The sequence below is a fragment of the Globicephala melas genome, chromosome 20 (genome assembly GCF_963455315.2).
Source record: "Globicephala melas chromosome 20, mGloMel1.2, whole genome shotgun sequence".
Classification (NCBI taxonomy): domain Eukaryota; kingdom Metazoa; phylum Chordata; class Mammalia; order Artiodactyla; family Delphinidae; genus Globicephala; species Globicephala melas.
This window is the reverse complement of record NC_083333.1, coordinates 41,261,149-41,281,962: the sequence shown is the minus strand read 5'-3', so window position 1 is coordinate 41,281,962 and position 20,814 is coordinate 41,261,149. Positions and strand designations below refer to the sequence as shown.

The 20,814-nt window shown below is 54.9% G+C and overlaps 1 protein-coding gene across 1 annotated transcript; it reads right to left on the bottom strand.

Annotated features, from left to right (window-relative positions):
• Positions 1-2,309: 2,309 nt before the first annotated feature.
• Positions 2,310-19,511, bottom strand: TNS4 (tensin 4). Its single transcript, XM_030839979.3, has 12 exons — positions 19,073-19,511; positions 12,894-13,296; positions 11,320-11,741; positions 9,723-9,809; positions 9,271-9,396; positions 8,116-8,208; positions 7,946-8,023; positions 6,515-6,586; positions 5,507-5,675; positions 4,645-4,713; positions 4,404-4,430; positions 2,310-3,936 (listed from the first exon to the last, which is right to left on the bottom strand). The coding sequence occupies exons 1-12, from the start codon at positions 19,509-19,511 to the stop codon at positions 3,795-3,797; spliced, it is 2,127 nt and encodes a 708-aa protein (XP_030695839.1). The 3' UTR covers positions 2,310-3,794.
• Positions 19,512-20,814: the final 1,303 nt, after the last annotated feature.

Sequence of the window (20,814 nt, the reverse complement as noted above, 5' to 3'; positions counted from 1 at the left end):
ACACAGCAGTCCTGAGTCCAACCTCATTCATTCATTCACCAAGTATTCATCCCTTGGACATTCTCAGCTTAGCACCCAAGGCTCTTAATGATCCAGCTCCTCCCTCTTTCCTTTGCTTCCTCTCTTGCCTACTCCCTTGGGCACCACATGCTTCAGCCACTCTGAACAGGGAATCTGTTCATACCTATGGGCTTCAGGCACAAATTCATCCATCTGCTTGTCTGAGTGCTGAGCCAGTGGAATGGGCACAAGTTTGGAATTCCTTTTCTCTGCCATTTACTAGCTGGGTGAATGTGGGAAAGTTAACCTTCTGAGCCTCAGTTTTCTAATCTGTAAAATGGGATTAAACATATATAATGCGCTTCACATTGCACTTAGCCTATAGGAGCCCCCTAGCAAAAGTTGGGTTCCCCCCCCGTCTTTACTGTTAGACTCCCATTTATCCTTGAAGACCCGACTCAAATGTTACTGCCTTGGTGACGTTGCCCTCCTTCTCCCCAACTGGGGAAAGCTCATCTTCTCTGTACCCTTCCTGCCAGCTCTGTATGACACTTACAAACCTCCATTATAACGCTGTTATATTCATCCATTTTCCTGGATCCCATGAATAGAGCATGCAGCCAGAAAGCACTGCTGCATGAATCAAGGTACTGCCTTCTGGGTTGGGGGCCTTTAGCCCCCCAGCCCTGCCCTCTTGTTCCAAGTTCTCAGCCTATTGGATAGCATGAGAGTTAGGACCAGGGGGACGGGGTGGGGGTAGGGTGTTAGGGGCTGAGGATGAAAGCAGAGGTGAGCCACCTGCGGGAGATGAGTATGGGGGCTGGCTGGTCAGATGGGGTAGGGGTGAGGGTGCCTCAGCTCTCTGGGGAGTCCACTCTGTAGCCAGAGAAGAGGCAGGGGTTAGAGGACATGGGAATCTGGGTTTTGAGAACTGGTTGGTGGCGCAGCGGGCTGCTGTCCTCCACTCCCATCAACTCCAGCAGCAGCTGGGCTTTGCTGTGGGTCCAGCCACCAGGGGCAGAGGGGCGAGGGGATTAAATGGGACAAGAGTAGGAAGGTTTTTCTGTAAAGGGGGAGAGGATGGGTTTGGGGGTGGGTGGGTGGAGAAGGTATGATGAGAAGAAGGGTGAGGAAGGAGAGAGACCCTGGGAGGGGGAGAGGAGGGAGGGATGGTGTACTTATGTGTAGAGAGAAGGATGAGAAAGGGATGCGGCAGGGTGGAAAGTCGGGAGACAGGACATTGTGGGTACGGGGGAGAGAGGCTTAAGACCCAGGACTGCAAAGCCTGGAGAGGAAACCCCTGGGTGTCCCTGCATGGGTGCAAAGACCCCTCCCTTCCCAGCTCCTGCCTTGGTGGAGGTCCTTCCCTTCTGCCCTTGCTGGGCTGGCGGCTCTGCCCATCAGCAAAGGTCAAGTTCTCTACAAAATCTTCCTAGAGGAAAGATGAGCTATGTAAATGCAGTAGAGGTCATTACCTCCCGTGGACTCTGTCCAGGGCCAGGGAGGGGGCTGGGCGGGGGGCTGAGAGGGGCCCCCTCTGGAACTGCAGTTGGGCAGTGGGAGGGGCGGCAGGGGCTTCTCAGTGGTGGTTCAAGGTCTCTTGGGAAGGTCTCTTCACTTCCTCCAGAGCAGCCCTTGCCACTGGGTCACACAGCTCAGTCTGCACAGAAGCGGCACCTCTCCCCTTCCCAAGGCTCTGTAGGAAAGGGACATCGGTGCAGCCCCTTCTGAACCACTCGGCGAGGCTTTCCATGGCCTGTCCACCTTGAGTCCCTAACTGCAACGGGTCTGGGGGGGCATTACCCCAAGACTGGAGGCAGAACCAGGATGAATGATGGGGCCATTGCCCAGGTCTCCAGGACTGGGCTGGTAGCTCAGGGTTCATCTGGGTTCAGGGATTCTTCTGGACTTTTCTTGAACTGCCTATGTTTCACCAGCCTCTCCTCTCCCTCAGGGAGCCCGAGTGAGACTCTGGAAGCTGGGAGGGCTGTCACACATGCTCACCTCAGCCCTGGCACGCACGGGAGAGCCCGGGCCTCCTGTCTTCCTGGCACAGTGGCAGGAAAGGGGTCGTGAAGAAGGAAAATGGGTGTGTCGGACACGTGGGGTACCCAGAATGATTTAAGCAACGGCTATGAAGTGGAAGTCAGTGGAGACTGTCCTGCCGTGCCAGGGGTGTGGGAGGGGTGTGGCACACGTGGTCTTCTCTCAGACACAGCTGCCACCTGCCCAGCCAGGTCCCCTTTTCTGTTCAGGTTTCCATCTCTGAGGGGATAGCCCTGAATACCATAGGACCAACTCTTGTGCAAAGACAGACACTTTATTTTCCATGATGGGAGCTACAAGGCCCCCATAGATATATGGGGGGGGGTGCTCTCTGCCAGCTCCCAGGCTGTGACCTTGAGAACGTGGGCACTGTGACCTTGAGAACCTTGTCTGGATTCCGTAGTCTCCAGGGTGGGGCAGTGCCTGACCACAGGCTGGGGGTGCTGGTCTCAGCCAGTCCCGCCAGCCCAGGGCCGCTTCAGTCCGGTTTGGTTTTCTGGGTTGAAATAATAACCCTTCAGGCCCAACTTTGGCCAAAGATAATGATTCTCTGGCAGGGCCCCCAGCTGGGCGGGGGCAGGCACTGGTCCCTCATGGAGCAAAAACGGGCTTCTTTTCTGAGTCTTATCTTCTACTCTCATAGTTTGGTTTCTTTAGGACCCCAGGTCTGCTAGACAAACAATTCCAGATTCTTGGGGGTCTTAATGGGTTAGGGTTAGGGTTGAGGGGGGTGTGGGTGGGGTGGGAAAGACCACCCAGCTTCTCCAAGCCTCTTGGGGTGGCTGCCTGTTTGCATTCTTGACTCTCTGCTGCCCCCATGTGGTTACAAGGTCAGTTGCCGCCACAGAGGACTCAGCAAGACTGGGGCTGAGGCAGAACCAGAGAGAGCCAGCTCCTGTGTCTGCTTGAGTGAGCAGAGGTCTCGCTGCCGCCACCCCCAGGTGTGAGTGACACAAGTAACACCAGGGCAGTTGTGGGACAGTCGCTTATGAGAAACTGAAAGACAAGATGGAGCTGATGCTCATTTGCAATGGAAGGGATTAGACATCAAGATCGTGAGGACAGCGGGGTCATCTCTGACCATGGGGGCAAGTTTACACTTGTTAACCTGCCTAGCAACAAGGGCCATGTTGGCTGAAGAATCCAGGGCAGGCGGATCTAGCTTTGCCCTGGGAATAGCAGCTCCATACGCTGTCAGGGAAATGGGGAAAGGAACAGATATGGAGGGAAAGAGAGTCAGTCCATCCCTCCTTTGGTCCTCAGTGCTGGCAACCCATCTGCTCTCAGGCCAGCCTTGGACCAGGGCCCAGGAGTCCCGACCCCGTACCTGCATTTGGCCTGAAGCAGGGGTCACGGGTCTCTAGCTCAGGCTACTGTGTCCGGAGTGTCCAGGAGGATGGAGTCAGGGGTCTTCAGAGGTTATTTTCGTGTGGGGGTCCTCAGATGTGGGTGTGCTTCAGAATCACAGGGAGCTTGTTAAGATGCCCACAGACGTCTGAGAAGAACAGCTGATCCTGCTGTGGGCCTCCTTTAAGGTTAAAGAAACTGAGGCCCGGGTTGGGGGGGGTCTGGATGAAGGTCACCGCTGAAGGTCATACTGAGTTCAAGGGTTTCAACTTGGTACCGTTCTCCTCCAGTCCAGGGGATTGGTCCATCAGGGTGGTAAGAGGCCTCTTGCTCAGGCTGGAGGGGGCATCCTGAGCAAGCCCACTGGGGTGCCTAGGAAGACACACAGGAAGCTCCCTCCCCTACATCCTTTCTGGCTCCTGCAGCAGAGCACCCACCAGGCTGATGACCTGCGAGGCTGGCTGGACAGTGTCATACTCCGCAAAGAGGTGGCACACATTCTCCTGTGACTCGGTCTGGCTCTTGGCCACAAACCCAAAGATCCTGATGGGAGAGGAGAGCCTGAGTGAGGGGTGGGACCCAGGGAGGTACCAGGCTGGGAGCAGCTCTCCTCCCCGCCCTTCCCCAGCCCAGCACCTCATTAGGACGGGAGCCTCCCCTGTCAGACCGAGAGATCCCTGAGTTTAAGATCTGGGTTTCCCTCCTTTGGAATGGGGGCGCCTGAGGACACGACCTGTGTATTCCCCATCAGAGTCGAAGCTTCCTGAGGGCGAAGGTGTGTCTTGGCCATCAGCCTGAGGCATCCTTACAGACTAAAGCCTGCGCCTCCCACATAAGACATCAAACTGGTGGCTCCCTGAGGGCTGGGGCCTGTGCCATCCGCCAGCAAACCCATGGGCTTTTAAGATCAGGGCGGGGCCTCCTTCTTTCCCTCACTCCCTCCCCATGTTGGGTCCAGGCCTCCCCGTGGGAGACCTCTCATGGCGACTGAGTGGACAGGAAGGCCTTACCGGGAGGGCTTGCAGTATTTCTGCCACCTGTGGGAAAGGAACACGACAGTCCTGAGTACCGATTCTTTGCTCCATTTCACAGGAGTCTGGCTGAGCTTCGGGAGATAATGGCCAGTTTTGTCCCCGCTCCCACCATGTCCCCCTCCCCCTCATTCTGTTGCTCCTGACCCCTTGAGGTTCACAGGCTCTGTCTGGGATCCGAATCCCAGGGTCTTCTTAGTGTGGCTAGATTTGAACTTACTTCCGTTGCTTGGGGTCCATGCCACAGAAGCGGAGGGTGGCGAAGGGGTAATGGCGCCGGAAAAACACCCTGGGAAGAGACCGGGAGGGAAGGGGAGCTGGTGAGAGCCCATCCCAGTGTCCTGCCTCACCTCCACCGTCTCCAGCTCCCTGTCTTCCAAGAAGCTCTGTTTGACGACCCCTGACAGGCTGCCGTGACCTTTCCCACCGCTGGGCACGCGTTTGCACTTCTCTCCTTTCATGAAGTGCGTCTCCCTTCTGTCCTATATGTTGGGGTTTTCTACCACCTCTCCACCCCCACTGCCTGTCACGTCATTTAAAGAAGATAGGAATTACATCTGGTCGTCTCTCTTTTTTTTTTTTTTTGGCCGTGCTGCGTAGCTTGTGGGATCTTAGTTCCCCCACCAGGAATGGAACCGGGGCCCTCGGCAGTGTAGGTGCGGAGTCCCAACCACTGGACCACCAGGGAATTCCCAGCATCTGGTCATCTCTTATGCCTCCAGCCCAGGACCAGGATCATGCTAGACTGAATCCCTGAGCCTGGGAAGGAGTGATCTCATGGGCCAGCCAGAGTCTGGCCCACAGGAGAAGTTCCATCAGTGGCTACAGGTTGAATCAGTGCCCAATGACTATTGGTTAATTCCAAATCCATCGGTCATGAGGAAGCGGGACTTTGGCAGGAGGTCATTGGACTCAGGCTCAGAGAAGGCAGAGAACTTGCCTGGAGTCACTCAGCACGTCACTGACCCTGCTGGGTCCAGGAGCCTGAACTCCATCTCCATTACTCCTCCACAGCAGTCTCAGCCGTTCCCTCCAGCTTACCCTGCCCAGCCCTCAGCCCCAAGGCAAGGGAAGCCCCTTACTTCCTCTGGATGTCAGTCAGGGTGATGCCCTGCTCGGTGACTTTGAAGTGGACCACGGTGGGTGTGGGGAGGACATCCCTCTCCAATGTGGTTGAGATGGCCTTTTGCACAGCCAGGGCTCCGCTCAGGGTCTCCACGCTCACGGAGCTCAGGTACAGGGCATGGCAACCTGGGGGGGGTGCAGATACTGCATTGGAGCCGTGCCAGAATCCACTGGGGGGTGGAGGTCACCCAGGCCCTGGTTGGCCCTCTGCCCAGAGCCAGGGGATAGGAGTACCTTCCTTTTTTGGAAATCTAGCAGGGCTCCTCTTTGAGCCACCGGACAGGTGGGCAGGGAGTGTATGGGCCACTGAAATTTGGGACCAACCCCAGGGGACTTTGGGGTCATCTGTTGCTTGCATTGCTCTGGCCCCTGGCCCTCCAGCAGGGGGCAAGGGAGGGGATGTTGCCCTGTACGTAGGGGCGTCCAGGCAAGCTCCCCACCCTCCCCCTGGGGCCCTGGTTCCTTGCTGAGAGAAGGAAGAGGAGACAGGAATGGGGAGGGGGCCATCGTGCTCAGGGCACAGAGTAGAAGCTGTCACTCAGACAAGTGCTGACCCGTGCCTGGCCCTTGGGCGCGAGGAGGAACGACCCTTCCCCTGTAGAAGACCCCAGGACCCGGACCTGACACTCCACAGAGGATCCCACCCCCAGGACAGGTCCTTCAGACCCAGCGAGACCCCAGCACATCTGTGTGCCCCCCTCAACCCGTGTGTGCAGGAGGAGGTGTAAGCCTCACTGTGCCCCTCCTCTCCTGCCCCTCTTCCTCCTGGCCCACCGCCTGCAGCCTCTCATCTCCTGGCTCACAGGGAGGGGGAGGAATGTGGCACCTTGTTAAAGACAAGAAATAAAGCTGCAATGGGAAACACGTGTGGACCTGCGTGTGCAAGTGTGCACAAGGCTGGGAGGTGCCCTGCGGGGGGTGGGCAGAGCCAAGCCTGGAGCCTCCCCCTGCCCCATACCACTCACCCGCAGATTTCTTCAGGCAGGAGGCCCGGCCGTCTGCAGAGAGGTCTGAGGCCCCGTCTCCACCTCCCAATTCTGAGCCAAAGCAATGGAACAGGCCCCCAGGGGGCGGGGGTGCAGTCAGTGGACCCCCCTCCTAGGAACAGGCCTCCTTCAGCCCTTTGAACCTCTTCCACCTCCGCCCACACCTTCGGGAAGTGACTTGGCCGAGAAACCAGGTGTGATTCCTGTAATGAGGCAAACAGCCGCCTCGGGCTCCCCAAAAGCCTCGCTGGCGAGCCTTTTGATCCCTCCCTCCTCCAGCCCCTGGACTGCGGCAGCGACCTGGCCTCAGAGGCCCCCGACTTCCTCATTCTTTGGGACCCCACCGGAAACCCAGGCCAAATGCAGAAAGCACGGGGGCTCTCGCCATCACCACACCAGGGGCTCCCCTGGCCCTGACTCCTCTCCCAGAACCCCCCTAGTGGCTCTCCTGCACACCCTGAGGTGTGGGCACGTCTGGGGGTGCGTTGGGCTGTAAGCTTCGGATGGGGCTTCCTGATCTGGGTGGAGATCTGACTCTGTGCCTTTGGGCAAGTTACTTAATGCCTTGAACCTTCCTTTCCTCCCTTCCCTCCTTCCCTCCCTCCCTCCCTCTCTCTCTCTTTCTCTCTCTCTTTCTTTCTTTCTTTCCCAAATTTCACCCATTGATCACTTATTTGTTCTCATAATTCTCTTCCTTGATTTTCATGATACAGCCGTGTCCTTTGCTCTCTGTTAGTGCCCTGAACACTTTGGAACAAGACAGCAAGAGAGACTTCGGTTCAAATTCGAACCTTCCTTTTCTTAGCAGTGAAATGGGGATAACAGCAATGCCTACTTCACAGGGTTGGAGTGTGCTGTGAATGAAGGAGAGGGTGCCCAGTAAGCGTTGGACCCAGAAGGAAAAACCAAACCTCACCGAACGGGCAGATTTACGCTCCTTTCATCCTCTTGAGGAAGGAGCTACTATTCTTAAGATCTGCTCTGCGCCAGGCACTGTGCCAAGAGCCTTGCCTGAGCTCTCTCGCTGCACCCCCACACCAATCCTGGAAAGAGGTGTGATGGTGACTGTGCTCCTCTCATAGATGAGGAAATGGAGGCTCAGAGAGGTTGACCTTCTCAAATTCTCACAGCCAGGAAGTGGGACGTGGACGGACTCCAGAGCACGCACTTTGTTTCTTTTCTCTTTTTTTTGGTTGCGTGGGCCAGCTTGCAGGGTCTTCGTTCCCCGACCAGGGATTGAACCCAAGCCCTCGGCAGTGAAGGTGCCGAGTCCTAACCACTGGACCGCCAGGGAATTCCCCCAGAGTGTGCACTTTTAACTATGCCACTAAAGTGATCCCTAAATAAGGGGAGAAGTGACCGGCAGGAGCCTTTCTACTGAGAACAAACAGGTCTGGGGACCCAGCCCACCTTTCTTCGGGATGACGAGCTTGCAGGGCAGGGCCAGGGCCATGATGGAATGCTGGCACACGAAGGCAGAGAGGCTCCCTGCAAGGAAACAGGAGCCCAGCGTAAGGAGGCCTTCCTCAGGCCACCCGCCCGCACCCCAGGGGCCTGGGGGCTACAGATGCTCAGCTCACCGAAGTAGGGCTCTTCATCGGCTCCTTTGAGATGCACCCCTTTGGCAGAAGACTCGAGGAGGAAGTGGCGGATGAGGTCGCTGCTATCCTCGCCTGGACAGAGAAAGCATGTGGATGGGAGTGCAACTCATTTCCTGACCCGCCTCCTCGGGGCCCATCCGGAGGTTAACTTGTCCATCCCTCTGCCTCTGGGTGGGACAGCGGGTAGGAATCCTATCCTCAAGGCCTCCCACGAAGGCGGTGCCCACACCTTTGCTCAAAGGCTTCTGTGTCCAGTAATTCTTTTTTCAGGAGACCTTTCTTTCGGTTGCGCTGTTTAGATCAAATCACAGCTCTCTGGCCTGGTTTCCCTCTCTCCCTACCCACCCCCTCCCAGGTGCTATTATTCTGCACCAGATGGTCCCTGCTGGCGCCAGGCTGGCCCTGGGAGGGGGGACCACGCCCCTGCCTCCTCACCAGCCTGCAGCTTCCTGCTTTCTTTGGGCTCATTGGCAAGGCTTCCTTGATAACTAACACTGCCCAGAGGTCACTTTCTTATTTAAACAGAGAGGCGTGGTGTAGAGAATGTGGATACGGGGTTTTTAATCCTCTCGCTCTATCACTTCCTTGCTCTGGGGGGTCATTAACTCCCTCTGGGAGTGTCTGTTACCTCACCCATTTGTTGTGTGAGAGCTACAGTCCTGGGCCTTAGGTGAGGGGCTGTGACCCAGGTACCTTGTAATGTAATGATCTGTTTCTATCTCTCTCCCCAGTGAGGTCTCCCTGGTGCCTTGCACAGTGCCTGGGGCAGGGTGGATGCCCCATCGATGTGTGTTGTATGCGGCGTTAAGCTAGCACACATGTTATTACTACATTAGCTTCCCTCACAAGAAATCCGGTCTGGACAGAGGTGGGCACCTAGAAGAGAGCAGCCTGGAGGGGTGCTGGGACCATCCTCCTCTTCCCACCACGAGGGTAGAGCAGGGAATCTGGGGACTCGGGGAGCCTCAGTGCTGGGGGGCAGCGGGGAGGGGGCTGAGGTAGACCCTCCTCCCAGGAGTCATTATGGGACAGGCCCAAGGTCACCCCACAAGCCAGGGGCAGAGCCGGGACTGGAACCCACCACACCCTGTTGCCTCCTAGAGGTCTTGAGTGAGGACAGAGACAGGTGCCTACCTGTTCGGTTCTGGGCAGGCGCAGGGGCCTCCTGCACCTTCAGGGCAAGACCGAAGGAGCCTCGGTATGAAGAACTGTCCCTCACGATGAAAGCCCCCGGCTCTTCCTTCCTGAGCAGCTCGATGGCTGAAACAATCCTTGGGTCAGAGACAGTCCCCACCGAACCCGAACACCCTCTGTGCCTCAGCCCCATTGGGTCTCCGTAGAGCAGATGGTACAGAATCACCTTTGGTTCCCAGGAAGTCCTTTCTATTGTCTAACCTCCACCATTCCTGCTGCAGTCATTATTTCCTCAGGTCATGGGGTTCACGGGACACCCCCCTTCCCTGGACCTGCCATTTGCCGTTCCCTCCTCTACATGGACCCAGGGCCCCATCTGCCCCATGTGGGGTGCCAGGACCTGGACCTGATTCCTGGGTCACTCATCCCCTAAAACAGGGCTTCCCTTTTACCTTGCTCTCGGGTGATGCTTCGCTTAAACCAGTATTTAGACGTGTCCATCACAAACTTCATGGTGGGCTGCATGTCCCTGGCAGGACCTGGAGACAGACAGAGGAGGGGGACCCCGTAGACTGGAGAGAGGGGAGCTGAGAGACCCGACCCCCTCCTCCACCCAGCAGTGCCATTCAACCCACCCTCCCCTACCCCTACTCCACTGGATCTCCAGATGTCTAAAGGGGCAAAATCCCTTTAGGCTAAGTAAATGTGCTCTTTGAGATGCTAAGATGCCCATTTTCCTGGGTCCCTAAGGCAGAGAGCAGTGGTTCTCAGTTTCCGCGTCTTGAAAAGGTGTGTGGCGGCCAGCTGAGAGTAACTCATTATAAAAAATGGACTGAAATCTGCAAACGATTTGTCCTAGGAACAGATCAGAGCAGCTGCAAAGGCATACTCGTCACCTAATTTTCTCTTGCTTGCACTGACACGGCTTCCTGGGTGGGAGCGAGCAGCGGGGTACCCTGAGCATTTCACATCCCCCAGGAGTACCTTGACGTCTGTGGCCCAGGGAGGACCGGGAGGCCCGGGAGCCTCGTGGCTCAGCCGTGAGGGAGCCGTGGGCTCTGCTCCTGGGAGAGAAACACCCTGGGGGTGCTGAGCTTAGCCTCTGTGTTTACTGCTTTGGGCCTTTTGTTCTTTTTGGACGCCTGTGGTCACGGACTACGGGAAGGAGGGTGTTTGCTGTTTTGTGGTTTTTAGCTGTCTGAACTGGAATGCATTGTCTCCGTTACCCTGTCCACCCCCTGGCTGTGAACGTCATCCACCAATGTCAGAGTTAGGACTGACTCTCCCTCTCCCTCTCTTGGGTTAGTCATCGAGCCTGCTGCTTCCATATCCTGAGGGTCTCCTGGCTCTGTCTTCTCTCCTCCACCCTCTGCCCTGCCCTGGACCACTTTGTGATGAAAACCCAAACAGAACCAAAGAAAAACTGCTCTCCCTGCCAAGCCAGGCCCTGCAATCCATCTGCCACGCAGCTGCCAGAGTGATCGATTGAACGTGTGTCTCTGACCCCATCGCTCTCCTGCTTGAGAGTCTCCGATGGTCCCCTATTGCCTAAAGGGTAAAGTGCACTCTTGCTTGGCGTTCAAGATCTTTCCCAATCTGGGCCCAAGTTACTCCCGATGACCTCATCCCGCACTCAACATTCCAGTCATTTCCTAAACATGCCACGTGCTTCCATACCTTCGTGACCATGGCCTGGATGTTCCCTCTGCTGGGACTGCCCTTCCTCTCCTGCTCTGACCATCGACTTCTGATCCACTTTCCAGCCTTTTCAGTTCCCAGATGAAAAGTCTCACTCCTTCCTCTGTAGCCCCATAAGACTTAGAACATCTCTTTACCTCTGTGTTTATCCCACTCTACAGTGATCCTTTGTTTTTTTTCTCTCTTTCTAGACTGTGTCTCCACTCTGTGGCACAGTGCTAGGCACACAGTAGATACTTAATCAGTGTGTTGGTTGACCTGCTGTTGCAGAAGCAAATGCATTGGTGCTTTGTCTATTCCCCATTAGCCAAACCTCATAAAGTGTGAGGTACTGATCGGTTTACAACTTACCCTCTGGGGATGTGGTGAGAGGGGCATCTGGCAGGGTCTGGCTGTGGCTCCTGGTGGCTGGACAGGGGTTGCTGGAAGAAGTAGCCCCAGGGCAGACAAAGTCCTGGTGTCCTGGGGTCCTCTGGGATGGGGGAGATCCTGGTTCTGGGCAGCCGTTGATCAGCACGATGGGTATGTCCACCATGGAGTTGGTGATGGATGGGGGACAGCTGCTGGCATGTTCCTCGGCCAGTGGTGAGGAATGGGTTGCTCTGGGCTGGCCAGTGCTCGGGGTGGGGTGGCTGGGGACCTGGAGGTCACTGGCTCTTGTATACAAGGACCCTGGGCCAAGGCTGTGGAGGCTGGAGGAAGAGCTGGTGGGGCTTTCCAAGGATTTCGAAGATGACTGATGGCTGGAGATGCTGGAGCGGAGGAGGGACTGGCTGTGGCATGGGGAGAGCACCAGACAGGCAGAGTTTTAGCGGGTGGGGGTGGACACTTGGGGGCCAGAGCTAGACTCTGGAATTTAGTGATCTAGGTACCCATGGCTTTGGTCAGAGTAGTGCATACTCCAACCCCCCTACCCCATAGCCCTGAGCAAAGGGTGTGCCCACTTGATCCCCAAGGGATGCCGAAGGATACAGGAGTGTACCTGCAGTGCAGGGTCTGTGGTCAATTAAAGTAGCCAGTGGGCTGGCCCCCCGCAGGTCACATGGGCTTAGGCTGGACTCTATTCCCTCTGCCTTCCCAGCTAGGCAGGTCCAACTGAGTTGTCACACCAGCCCCCCAGCGCTCCCAAGAGTCCTGCACACAGGCTGGACCGGAGCTGGACCATGTCCATGGCCCATGCAGACGTAATTCCCCAGCTGGAGGAAGAGAAGGAGGCCAGCTCTGCATCCAGCCAGGCTTATCCCTGAGCTCAGAGGCCTGTGCCAGCGGGCATGGCTGTGGAATCCCAGTCTCCTTGCCAGGGACTGCCTTGGCACAGTGGCTCTGGAGTTGGTATGGGGGACAGAGGTCCTGGGGTTTGCTCTTCCTGGGCAGGAAGGGTATGCGTGTGGCTCTGCTCTGAGGCCTGCGGAGAATTGGGCTGGGGCGATTGTAAATAATGCCCAGGCCGTTTTGTCTCCTTCCTGCTAGATTTTGCCAGGAACAAAGACGAAGGAGGTTTTTCTTTCCTGGATGGTTCATTCCAGACCCCCTGATTCTGTTTACATCCTGTGTTTGGGGTTTTTTAAATTAAAAGAAAAAAAAATCCTTCCTACAGATGGGCTGTAGGAAGGCTGGAAAGGATACAGGTGAGCCTCATTAATGCAGTGTGGTTCTTTTCCCGAGAGGTAGGTAGAAGTCAAGATTTTTGTATATTGAATCATATTCTAAATGCTTGAGGAAAGCTTGAGAACCAAATGGCTGTGATGGCATAAAAGAGAACATTCACTTTTACTTTTGGTACATGGCCAGATTTTGCTCAGAAAGAGTAGGGTGTCCCTCTGTGATTTTAGGATGCGTCTCTGTGTGTGTGTGTGTGTGTGTGTGTGTGTGTGTGTGTGTGAGTTGTGGAGGCAACGTCAGAAGCTGCAGTGGGAGTGACCTACCTTCCAAACACGTAACTGACATCAGATGCTGGGCTGGCTGACAGCGTGGAGACCCTGCTCCCCAGTCCCTTCTCCAAGGCTGGGGAAGCCACCAGTGGGGAGCCCAAGCCATGGCGGCCTGAGGCCTTGTTTCCCATTCCAGGGATGGAGATGCTGGGAGAGGGTGGGGGATGAGAGGAGGGCACCCCCGCGGGGGGAGAGGGGCGCTGGTGCCCCCTGCCCTGGCTCCCGGAGAAGATGAGGCTCTCACTGTTGCTCCGAGTCTCTCGGGGGATGTCTCTGGAAAGGAGAAGGCCGCCACAGCCAGGGGAGTCCAAGGGTGGGGTGACAGATGGGCTGGAGCAGCTCTGGGGGCCGTCGTGGCACCTTGATCTGGTCGAGGTCACCTCGATGTACTTTATATCTTTGGGGAGAGAAACAGAGCATTGGTGAAACCAGGGAGACTGGACTCGCAGAACAAGGATGCTGGAAGTGTCCTCAAGACCATCTGGTCTCCCCTTTCTTTATACATACACACATATATATACACACACACACACACACATATATATATACACACATATATATACGTGTGTGTGTGTGTGTGTATATATATATATATTTTTTTTTTTTTTTTTAATTTTTGGCCAAGCTGTGCGGCATGTGGGATCTTAGTTCCCCGACCAGGGATAGAACCCGTGCCCCCTGTAGTGGAAGCATGGAGTTTTAACTACTGGACTGCCAGGGAAGTCCCTCCCCTTTCTTATACAGATGAGGAAGTTGAAGCCCAGAGAGAAGTTTGTTGGAATCGGGATCAGCATTCAGCTCCACCTTCAGGGCCCAGTTTCAAAGTCACCCTCTCTGTGACATCTTCCCTTGGGTGGGGAGAGGCAGTGCCATGAACGCGGGTCCTGGAGGTAGACAGACCTGGGTTTCAGATCTGGCTCTGCCACTTACTCTCTGAGAGAGCTTGGCCAAATGACTTCACCACCTAGAGCCTCAGTCTCCACGCCCGTAGAATGGGGCAGCTGTACGCAGCCTCTTAGTGTTACAGTAAGGATGAACTGAGATGAATGTAGGCAGCAGGGCACTGCATCTGGCACATAGTAAGTCCTTTAAAACTGGGAGATCCTCTCGTTCATGTGGGTTCCACTCCCCAGGCTGAAATGACTGCACCAGTCACATCTTCGGATGCCTCTATCACTCAGGCCTGTGAAGGCTATTTCTATGTCTGTGCCTGCAATGCAGGCAGGGGTTCTCAAGCTTGGTTGCATGCTAGAATCACCCGATGAGCTTATAAAGGTCCTGAAGCCCAGGCTCCATCCGGTGCCAATTAGACCAGAACCTCTGGGGGCGGTCCCAGGCCTCAGGGTGGCTTAGCTCCTCAGCTGATTCCAGTGTGCATTGGGCCGCACCGCTGTGGTCCCCAGCCCAGCAGCACCACTTCACCCGGGAGCTGAGAAATTGTGCAGAATCTCTGGCTTCACCCCAGGCCTGCTGAATCAGAATCTGCATTTTAGCGAGATTCCTGGCGATCGGGGTGCACCTTGGAGGTTGAGGAGTTCGCTTTAGGGTTAGCTTTAGAGCGAGAACTCTCTGGGGGCAGGGCATGCCGCCTTACTGAGCTGTGGGCCTCTTAGCACCCCAGGCTGCTGACTCACTCTGATGCTCTTTCCATTCACCAGTGGGGGCATCTAGGACTCTTGTTCTGAGACCTTGTTTCTTCCTAGAGTGGGGTACCCTGTGGTTCTCCCATGGTGAGGATGGGCACCTCTCCTCCTGACTTGGGGGAGGGGAGCTGTCCTCGGTGCTGTTCTAGGAAAGGTGGTGGAAGATGGGGGTTACCCAGCTTCTCCCTCTGGAGGGCTGTGAGTCCTGCCTCTGGCTTCCCCAGATGGAATCTGGGGCAGAGTCGGTGGGAAATTGCACCCTCGGCTCCTATCTGCCAGCCTCCCACCCCCTTGGGCTTTGGCACACGCACCATCCCCCCACCCAGCGTGACTGTGGAGTCCCTGCCTGCCCCAGCCCGCTCCTGGGGAGGACCTTCTGGCCCTGCTCAGGGCTACTGCTTCTGTCTGAGCCTGCGTGGGCCAGGTGGGGGTGGAGGATTGCATCAGATGAGGGGCGCTGGCATGCTGTCCCAGCAGGTGGAGGAACAGGCCTGGCTTTGTCGACAAACCTGGGTGTGAGTCTTGGCTTCGCCACTTTCCCGCCAAGAAGTATCAGGTAATTTTCCTAACTGCTCTGAGCCTCAGTTTCCTCATCTGTAAAGTGGGGATCTAAAACCACCCTTCCAAGGTTGCGGTGAGGATGAAATACACTGATGAATGGAGCCTGGAGCGTGGTCCATGGTGGGCTTCAAGGAGCATCTCCTGCCTGCCTGCTTCTGGGGGGCAGTATTGGCCTGATGGCTAATACTCTCTGGCTAAGGTGGGGGTCCCACTGCTGAGGGCAAGAGTAGAATATCTGGCACAATGTATTGTGGGCTCTGAAAGAGAAGTCTTGGAATGGGGTGGATTCTTCTGCGAGGTTGGCAAGCACTTTTTTTTTTAATAGGATTTTATAGTGTTTATACCCATAATCCTCTCAAGGCCTCACAAGCGCCATTATGCCCAGTGCCAGCAGGCATTGCTTTTACAGAGGAGGAAACTGAGGCTTGGAGAAATGTGGCGGTGGAGCTCACATTTATTGCACCGTTTTTTTTTTTTGTTTTTTGGGTTTTTTTTGCGGTACGCGGGCCTCCCACTGCCGTGGCCTCTCCCGTTGTGGAGCACAGGCTCCGGACGCGCAGGCTCAGCGGCCATGGCTCATGGGCCCAGCCGCTCCGTGGCATGTGGGATCCTCCCGGACCGGGGCACGAACCCGCGTCCCCTGCATCGGCAGGCGGACCCTCAACCACCGCGCCACCAGGGAAGCCCTATTGCACCGTTTTTAATAAAGGCTGGTATTTACTGAGTGCCGTGCACCAGCGCTGCTACAGACACGTTACCCGTGTTAGTTCTTTTAATACTCATGACTCGATCGAAGTAGGAAACATTCTAAATTCCACGTAACAGACGAGAAAGCAAGGCTCAGAAAGGTTGAAGAAACTGAGCCCTGCTCCTGTGCTCTGTTTGGGGGCGGGGTGGGCTTTTCCACGGGGAGGGACTCCTCAGGACCCTTTCCCAAGACCTTGACCGTGAGAAGGTGCCTGACTGCTTTGGAGGGGGGGGCGTCTCTCGGCCTGGTGAAGCTCTGGGTCCTACTCACAGGGTCATCCGAACACCTACCAAAGAAAGGCCTTGCTTGGGGGCCAGGCAAGTGGAGGCGGGCCGGAAGGGAGGGCGGTGTCCTAGAGCTGTGAGTCACTCCCGTTGCTGCCCCGGGGTGGATGTGGCTGGGCAGGTGGAGGGCCGCCACCCTATCACCTGGGAGCAGCCGGCTGTTTACAGGCCCGTGGGGCAAGTCTGAGCAGTGCTGGGTGGATGCAGGCGCCTGGCACCAGGCCAGGTGGGTGGAGGGTTGGAGAGACGGTTGTTAAACACCCTTCACTTGGGATTGGCAAACCGCCTTGCCTGGCAGAAATTCTGGAACATAAAACGCGGGGGCCTGTTCCAAAGATGGGGAGGGGTGGCGGAGAGGATAAAGGAAGGGATATGGTATTTGCTTCCAGAAGCCATGTTCCCTGTGGGACTGGTACCCCCTCCCCCTCCCCCCCAGGGTAAATCTGAAGGAAGGTAAGCAAGAGGCAGAGGCAGGGAGCTCGATGAAGGTTTGAGAGCACTAGGGCGGTGGAGCCTCACTGAAGCCCTGGAGGGCAGGAAACTAGCTCCAAGGAAGAGAGAAAGGCAAGAACGTGGACTCTGGAACTCAGAGGGCTGGGCTTTGAGCTGACCTACCACTCACTAGCTGTGTGACTGTGGCCATCGCTTCCTCTCCTTGAGCCTCAGTCTTCTCATCTGTAAATGAGGTTTCCAGTATTTCCTTCACAGGGTGGAATTATGTGTTACAAAACTCTATCTGGACATTTTTAGGGGAGGGATTGACACAAGATCGCCGATGTTTAATTTTTGCTTTTGCCAAGTTAGGACAAAGAGAAGCAGTGAACGTCTGCTAGCATCACACTTATAGAACGTCTTCCACTCAACACCCCGAAAGTAGGATGGATGAGAGTGCAAACAGAGGAGCTCTACACACTGGATGCGTTTGGCTGGATGAAAACTCACTGCGGTGCCGTGGGCTGGGAGAGCTTTGTCACCAGCAGCAGTGGCTGATGGGTTTGGGGAGCAAGGTGCAGCCACCAGTGACCTGCAGGCTCTCGCTCTTCTTAGTGATGGAAGAGACTTTCTAACGGGGAGCTGACCTGCTGGGTGTCCGAGGACGTAGTGAGCTCCCAGGCATCACAGGTGTCCAGGCAGAGGTTGGAGGAGAGGATTTTTAAAAATTCCATCAGAAGGAGCGAGGGCAGAGCTAGGTGGCTTCATCAGGCCCCTCTGACCACTGCTGCTCTCTGGCACCCCCTGCCGCCCAGAGTCTGGTGGACACATCCTCAAGATGGCAGGTTGTGCCCAGGGCATCTGAGAACGCAGACAACTGCCCATCGGTCCCTTGGAGGAAGGACTCTGTTATCAACACCCTTACCCTGTACAAGTGCACGCCCCACAGAGGTTGGTCTTGCCCCAGGGGGCCTTGAGTGTATGGAAGCCCTACCCTGGGGCATGAGCATTAAAGTCCTAGGCTGGCTCCTGCCAGCGATAATTAGGCCCAAGTCACCTTTCTTGCAGAGACATGCCCACGACTGGCCTTAAGAAGCAGGAAGACTCTTGAGGGTTGGAGGTGGTTCTTCTACTAGGCTTGTCAGGCAGTGCTCCATGGGAGGAGCAGAAGGCTGGCTGGAGACCAGGAGCCTGGCTGCCAGAGGGACCTGTGTGCCGGGCTGACCTCCACCCCAGAGCCTGAACCTGTCCTGGGGCTGGTCTTAGTCGCAACCCCAATGTTGACTGCAAACAGCCACCATTTATCATGACCTATGGTGTCCCAGGATTTGTGATAAACACCCATGAAATGTTATTTTTTCAATCCCTGCAACACCCTTTGAGGTGCAAACTCATCTCTATTTTACAGATGAAGAATCTGAGACGCAAAGAAGTGAAGTAAACAGCTTGTGTAAGGTTTGCCTGATTCCAATGATTAGGCTAGACTGGCTCCTTCCACAAGTCCATCAACCTCAGTCTTTTTGTTTGTAAAATGGGGATAAAATATTCGTCTCATGGAGGTGGATTGGGAAGATCAAAGGTTCCATTATTAAGTGCTCAGCACAGTGCCTGGATAGAATGATAAATGCTCAATAAGTAGAAATTCTCCTGGATCCCATCTCTAATCCTCACCACACCCTCTAACCCACGCTGATTAAACCCCTGGAGGCCTCAGTCTTCCAGCCTGTCTAATGGGGCTGCTGCTCCGTGACCCTCATCCTCAAAGTGTACTTGAAACTCTTTGGGAAACTGAAGCCAGACGCAGAGATTTCTGGATACGCGTGGACGTGGTGGTATCCTGGAGCTGGCTTGAACCAGCTCATGAAAGCTGATTGTTAAATTTTCAAGATTTTTTCCAGCTAAATTATATAAACATTGTAAGTTTGTGTAGTTTAATCTTTAGTAGTGGCTAAACCATTACTAAAGATTAAACTACACAAACTTACAATGAAATAACATATTAAAAACAAAAGTAATAAACACTCAAAAATTCATCACATCCCAATTATTTACTATATTTACTATTACCTATACGCGAAGTTATTTACATTTATTGTTATGGGTAAGGTGAAAATACCATTCCTATAAACATTTCAGGGTGCCCAGGCTAGGATCTAAGAGAGACACCATAGAACAGTGAGATTCAGGGACATCACATTTATCAAGTTCTTATTTGTATACATGGCATTGTGTAATATGCTTATCTATATTAGCTTAGTTAAATTCTCTGAAAAATTACATAAAACAGGTATCCATCACTTTCCAAAGTCAAGAACCAAAGAGAATTGGACAGTGAGGGCTACTTATATTTATCTCTGTTATAGAGCAGAGAAAACAGGGAGGTTAAGTAACTTGTTTAGAGCTGCACAGCACTCCTCCCCTGCTCCTCTGATTTGATAGAAAACTCCTTCCTCATGAGGTCTGGTCCCCAAGCCCTCCTCCTGGCACTGTGCCCCAGTTCCTTACCCAAAGCTTCAGGATCTTCTTTCTTTCTCCTCGAGGTAGTGCTCTGGGTGGGCTCAGCCCAGGGGCCACCAGGCCCTGGAGGGAGCAGCTGGAAGGTGGGGTCCAGTTCCAGAATCATCTGGTTGAGGCTCTCCAGCGAGAAGTCAATGTAGGAGTCAAGGTCCTCCAAGGCTCCCGAGGCCTGCTCCCCAGGGGACTGCAGGAGGCAGCCGGCTTTGGCTCCAGCCTGTGGGGCCTGCTGGAGCCTGCTGGGGGGCTCCTTGCAGGGCATGGGGGCCATCAGGGCCTGAGCTCCCCAGCCTTCTGTGGTGTAGTAAGGACACTGGGGCGGCAGGCCGGGGCTGGGTGCTGGGTGCAGGGCCCTCCTGGGTTCTTCACAGGAAGCCAAGCCGACTGCGGGGCCTCCTGCCAGCAGGGGGCTGGACATCACCTGTGACATAGTGGGGGTAGTGACCTGGCAGTTTACCTCTGGCTTCCAACCAACCAGCCTCACATCCCACAGATGTCACTTGCCAATCAGGAGCTCTTGGGACCTGAAAGAAGCGAGAGCGAGGGTGGGAACTGAGTAAATTCTGTAGATGAAGCCCCGGGCTCCCTTCCCCCCAAACAAAGGCATATTTATTCACTCATTTAAATTCGCTCATTTAAAAGCACGGCTGCTGGAGCCAGTCTGCCCCAGGTTTGCATCCTGGCTCCACCACTTACTAGCTGTGCAACGTTGGGAAAGTTAATTAACTTCTCTGTGCCTCGGTTTCCTTATCTATAAAATGAGGTGATATTTGTAATATGTTTAGAATATGCCTAGCACATAATAAACATTATACAAGTGATGATTAAATAAAATAACTTCAATAGACGTTTGTTGGCTACTATGTCCCAGCCTTATTTATTGAACACATACTAGCTAATATTTACTGAGTAATTACTATGCACCTATGCCCTAGTATTTACACATAAAACCTTTAAAAATCCTCATAACAACCCTATTAGTAGATGCTATTATTATTCCATTTTATAATGGGAGAACTGAGATACAGAGAGGTAAGTAACTTGCCCAAGGGTCATCAGGCCAACAGGTGTCAGAGAAGGACTGGACCCCAGACTGTGTGATGTCAGGGCCCCTGCACTTAGCTGCTACTCCATGTGGGCCAGCTGGTGAAACAGACAGGTAAGCAGGTGAGCAATCATAAACAGTGCCATCGGGGAGGAGGGGAGGCGGGGAGGCAGAGGGGACTCTGTAGGCACTAGTTGGGGAGGTCAGGGAGGACTTCCTGGAGGAAGGGGTACATAAAGGGAGACAAGAAGGAAAAGCAGGAGCTGGCTGGGCGAGCCAGGTAGGGGTGAGGAGGCAAGTGTATTCAGAGGCCTGATGGACAGGGGAGATATTGAGCATCTGGGAAACAGAGAGAACCTAGGGTGGATGGAGGGGAAGTTGGGGTGGGGAAGGCAGGCTGCCCAGACCCTGCAGAGCCTTGCAGGCTGGGCTCAGTAGTGCTGACTCAACCCCGAGGGCAACGGTGAGCCACAGAACAGTTTTTTTTTTTTTTGCGGTATGCGGGCCTCTCACTGTTGTGGCCTCTCCCATTGCGGAGCACAGGCTCCGGACGCGTAGGCTCAGCGGCCATGGCCCACGGGCCCAGCTGCTCCGCGGCATGTGGGATCTTCCTGGACCGGGGCACGAACCCGCGTCCCCTGCATCAGCAGGTGGACTTTCAACCACTGCGTCACCAGGGAAGCTCCCA

What these genes read in the sequence shown, in the direction of transcription:
- TNS4 (XM_030839979.3), bottom strand. Translation starts at nt 19,511, where the DNA reads ATGTCACAGGTGATGTCCAGCCCCCTGCTGGCAGGAGGCCCCGCAGTC. An exon ending in TCTCACCACATCCCCAGAGG is followed by an intron (nt 9,810 to 11,319) that starts GTAAGTTGTAAA and finishes GTCTGTCTCCAG; the next exon opens with GTCCTGCCAGGGACATGCAG. An exon ending in GCTCGTCATCCCGAAGAAAG is followed by an intron (nt 6,587 to 7,945) that starts GTGGGCTGGGTC and finishes GCTTTGGCTCAG; the next exon opens with AATTGGGAGGTGGAGACGGG.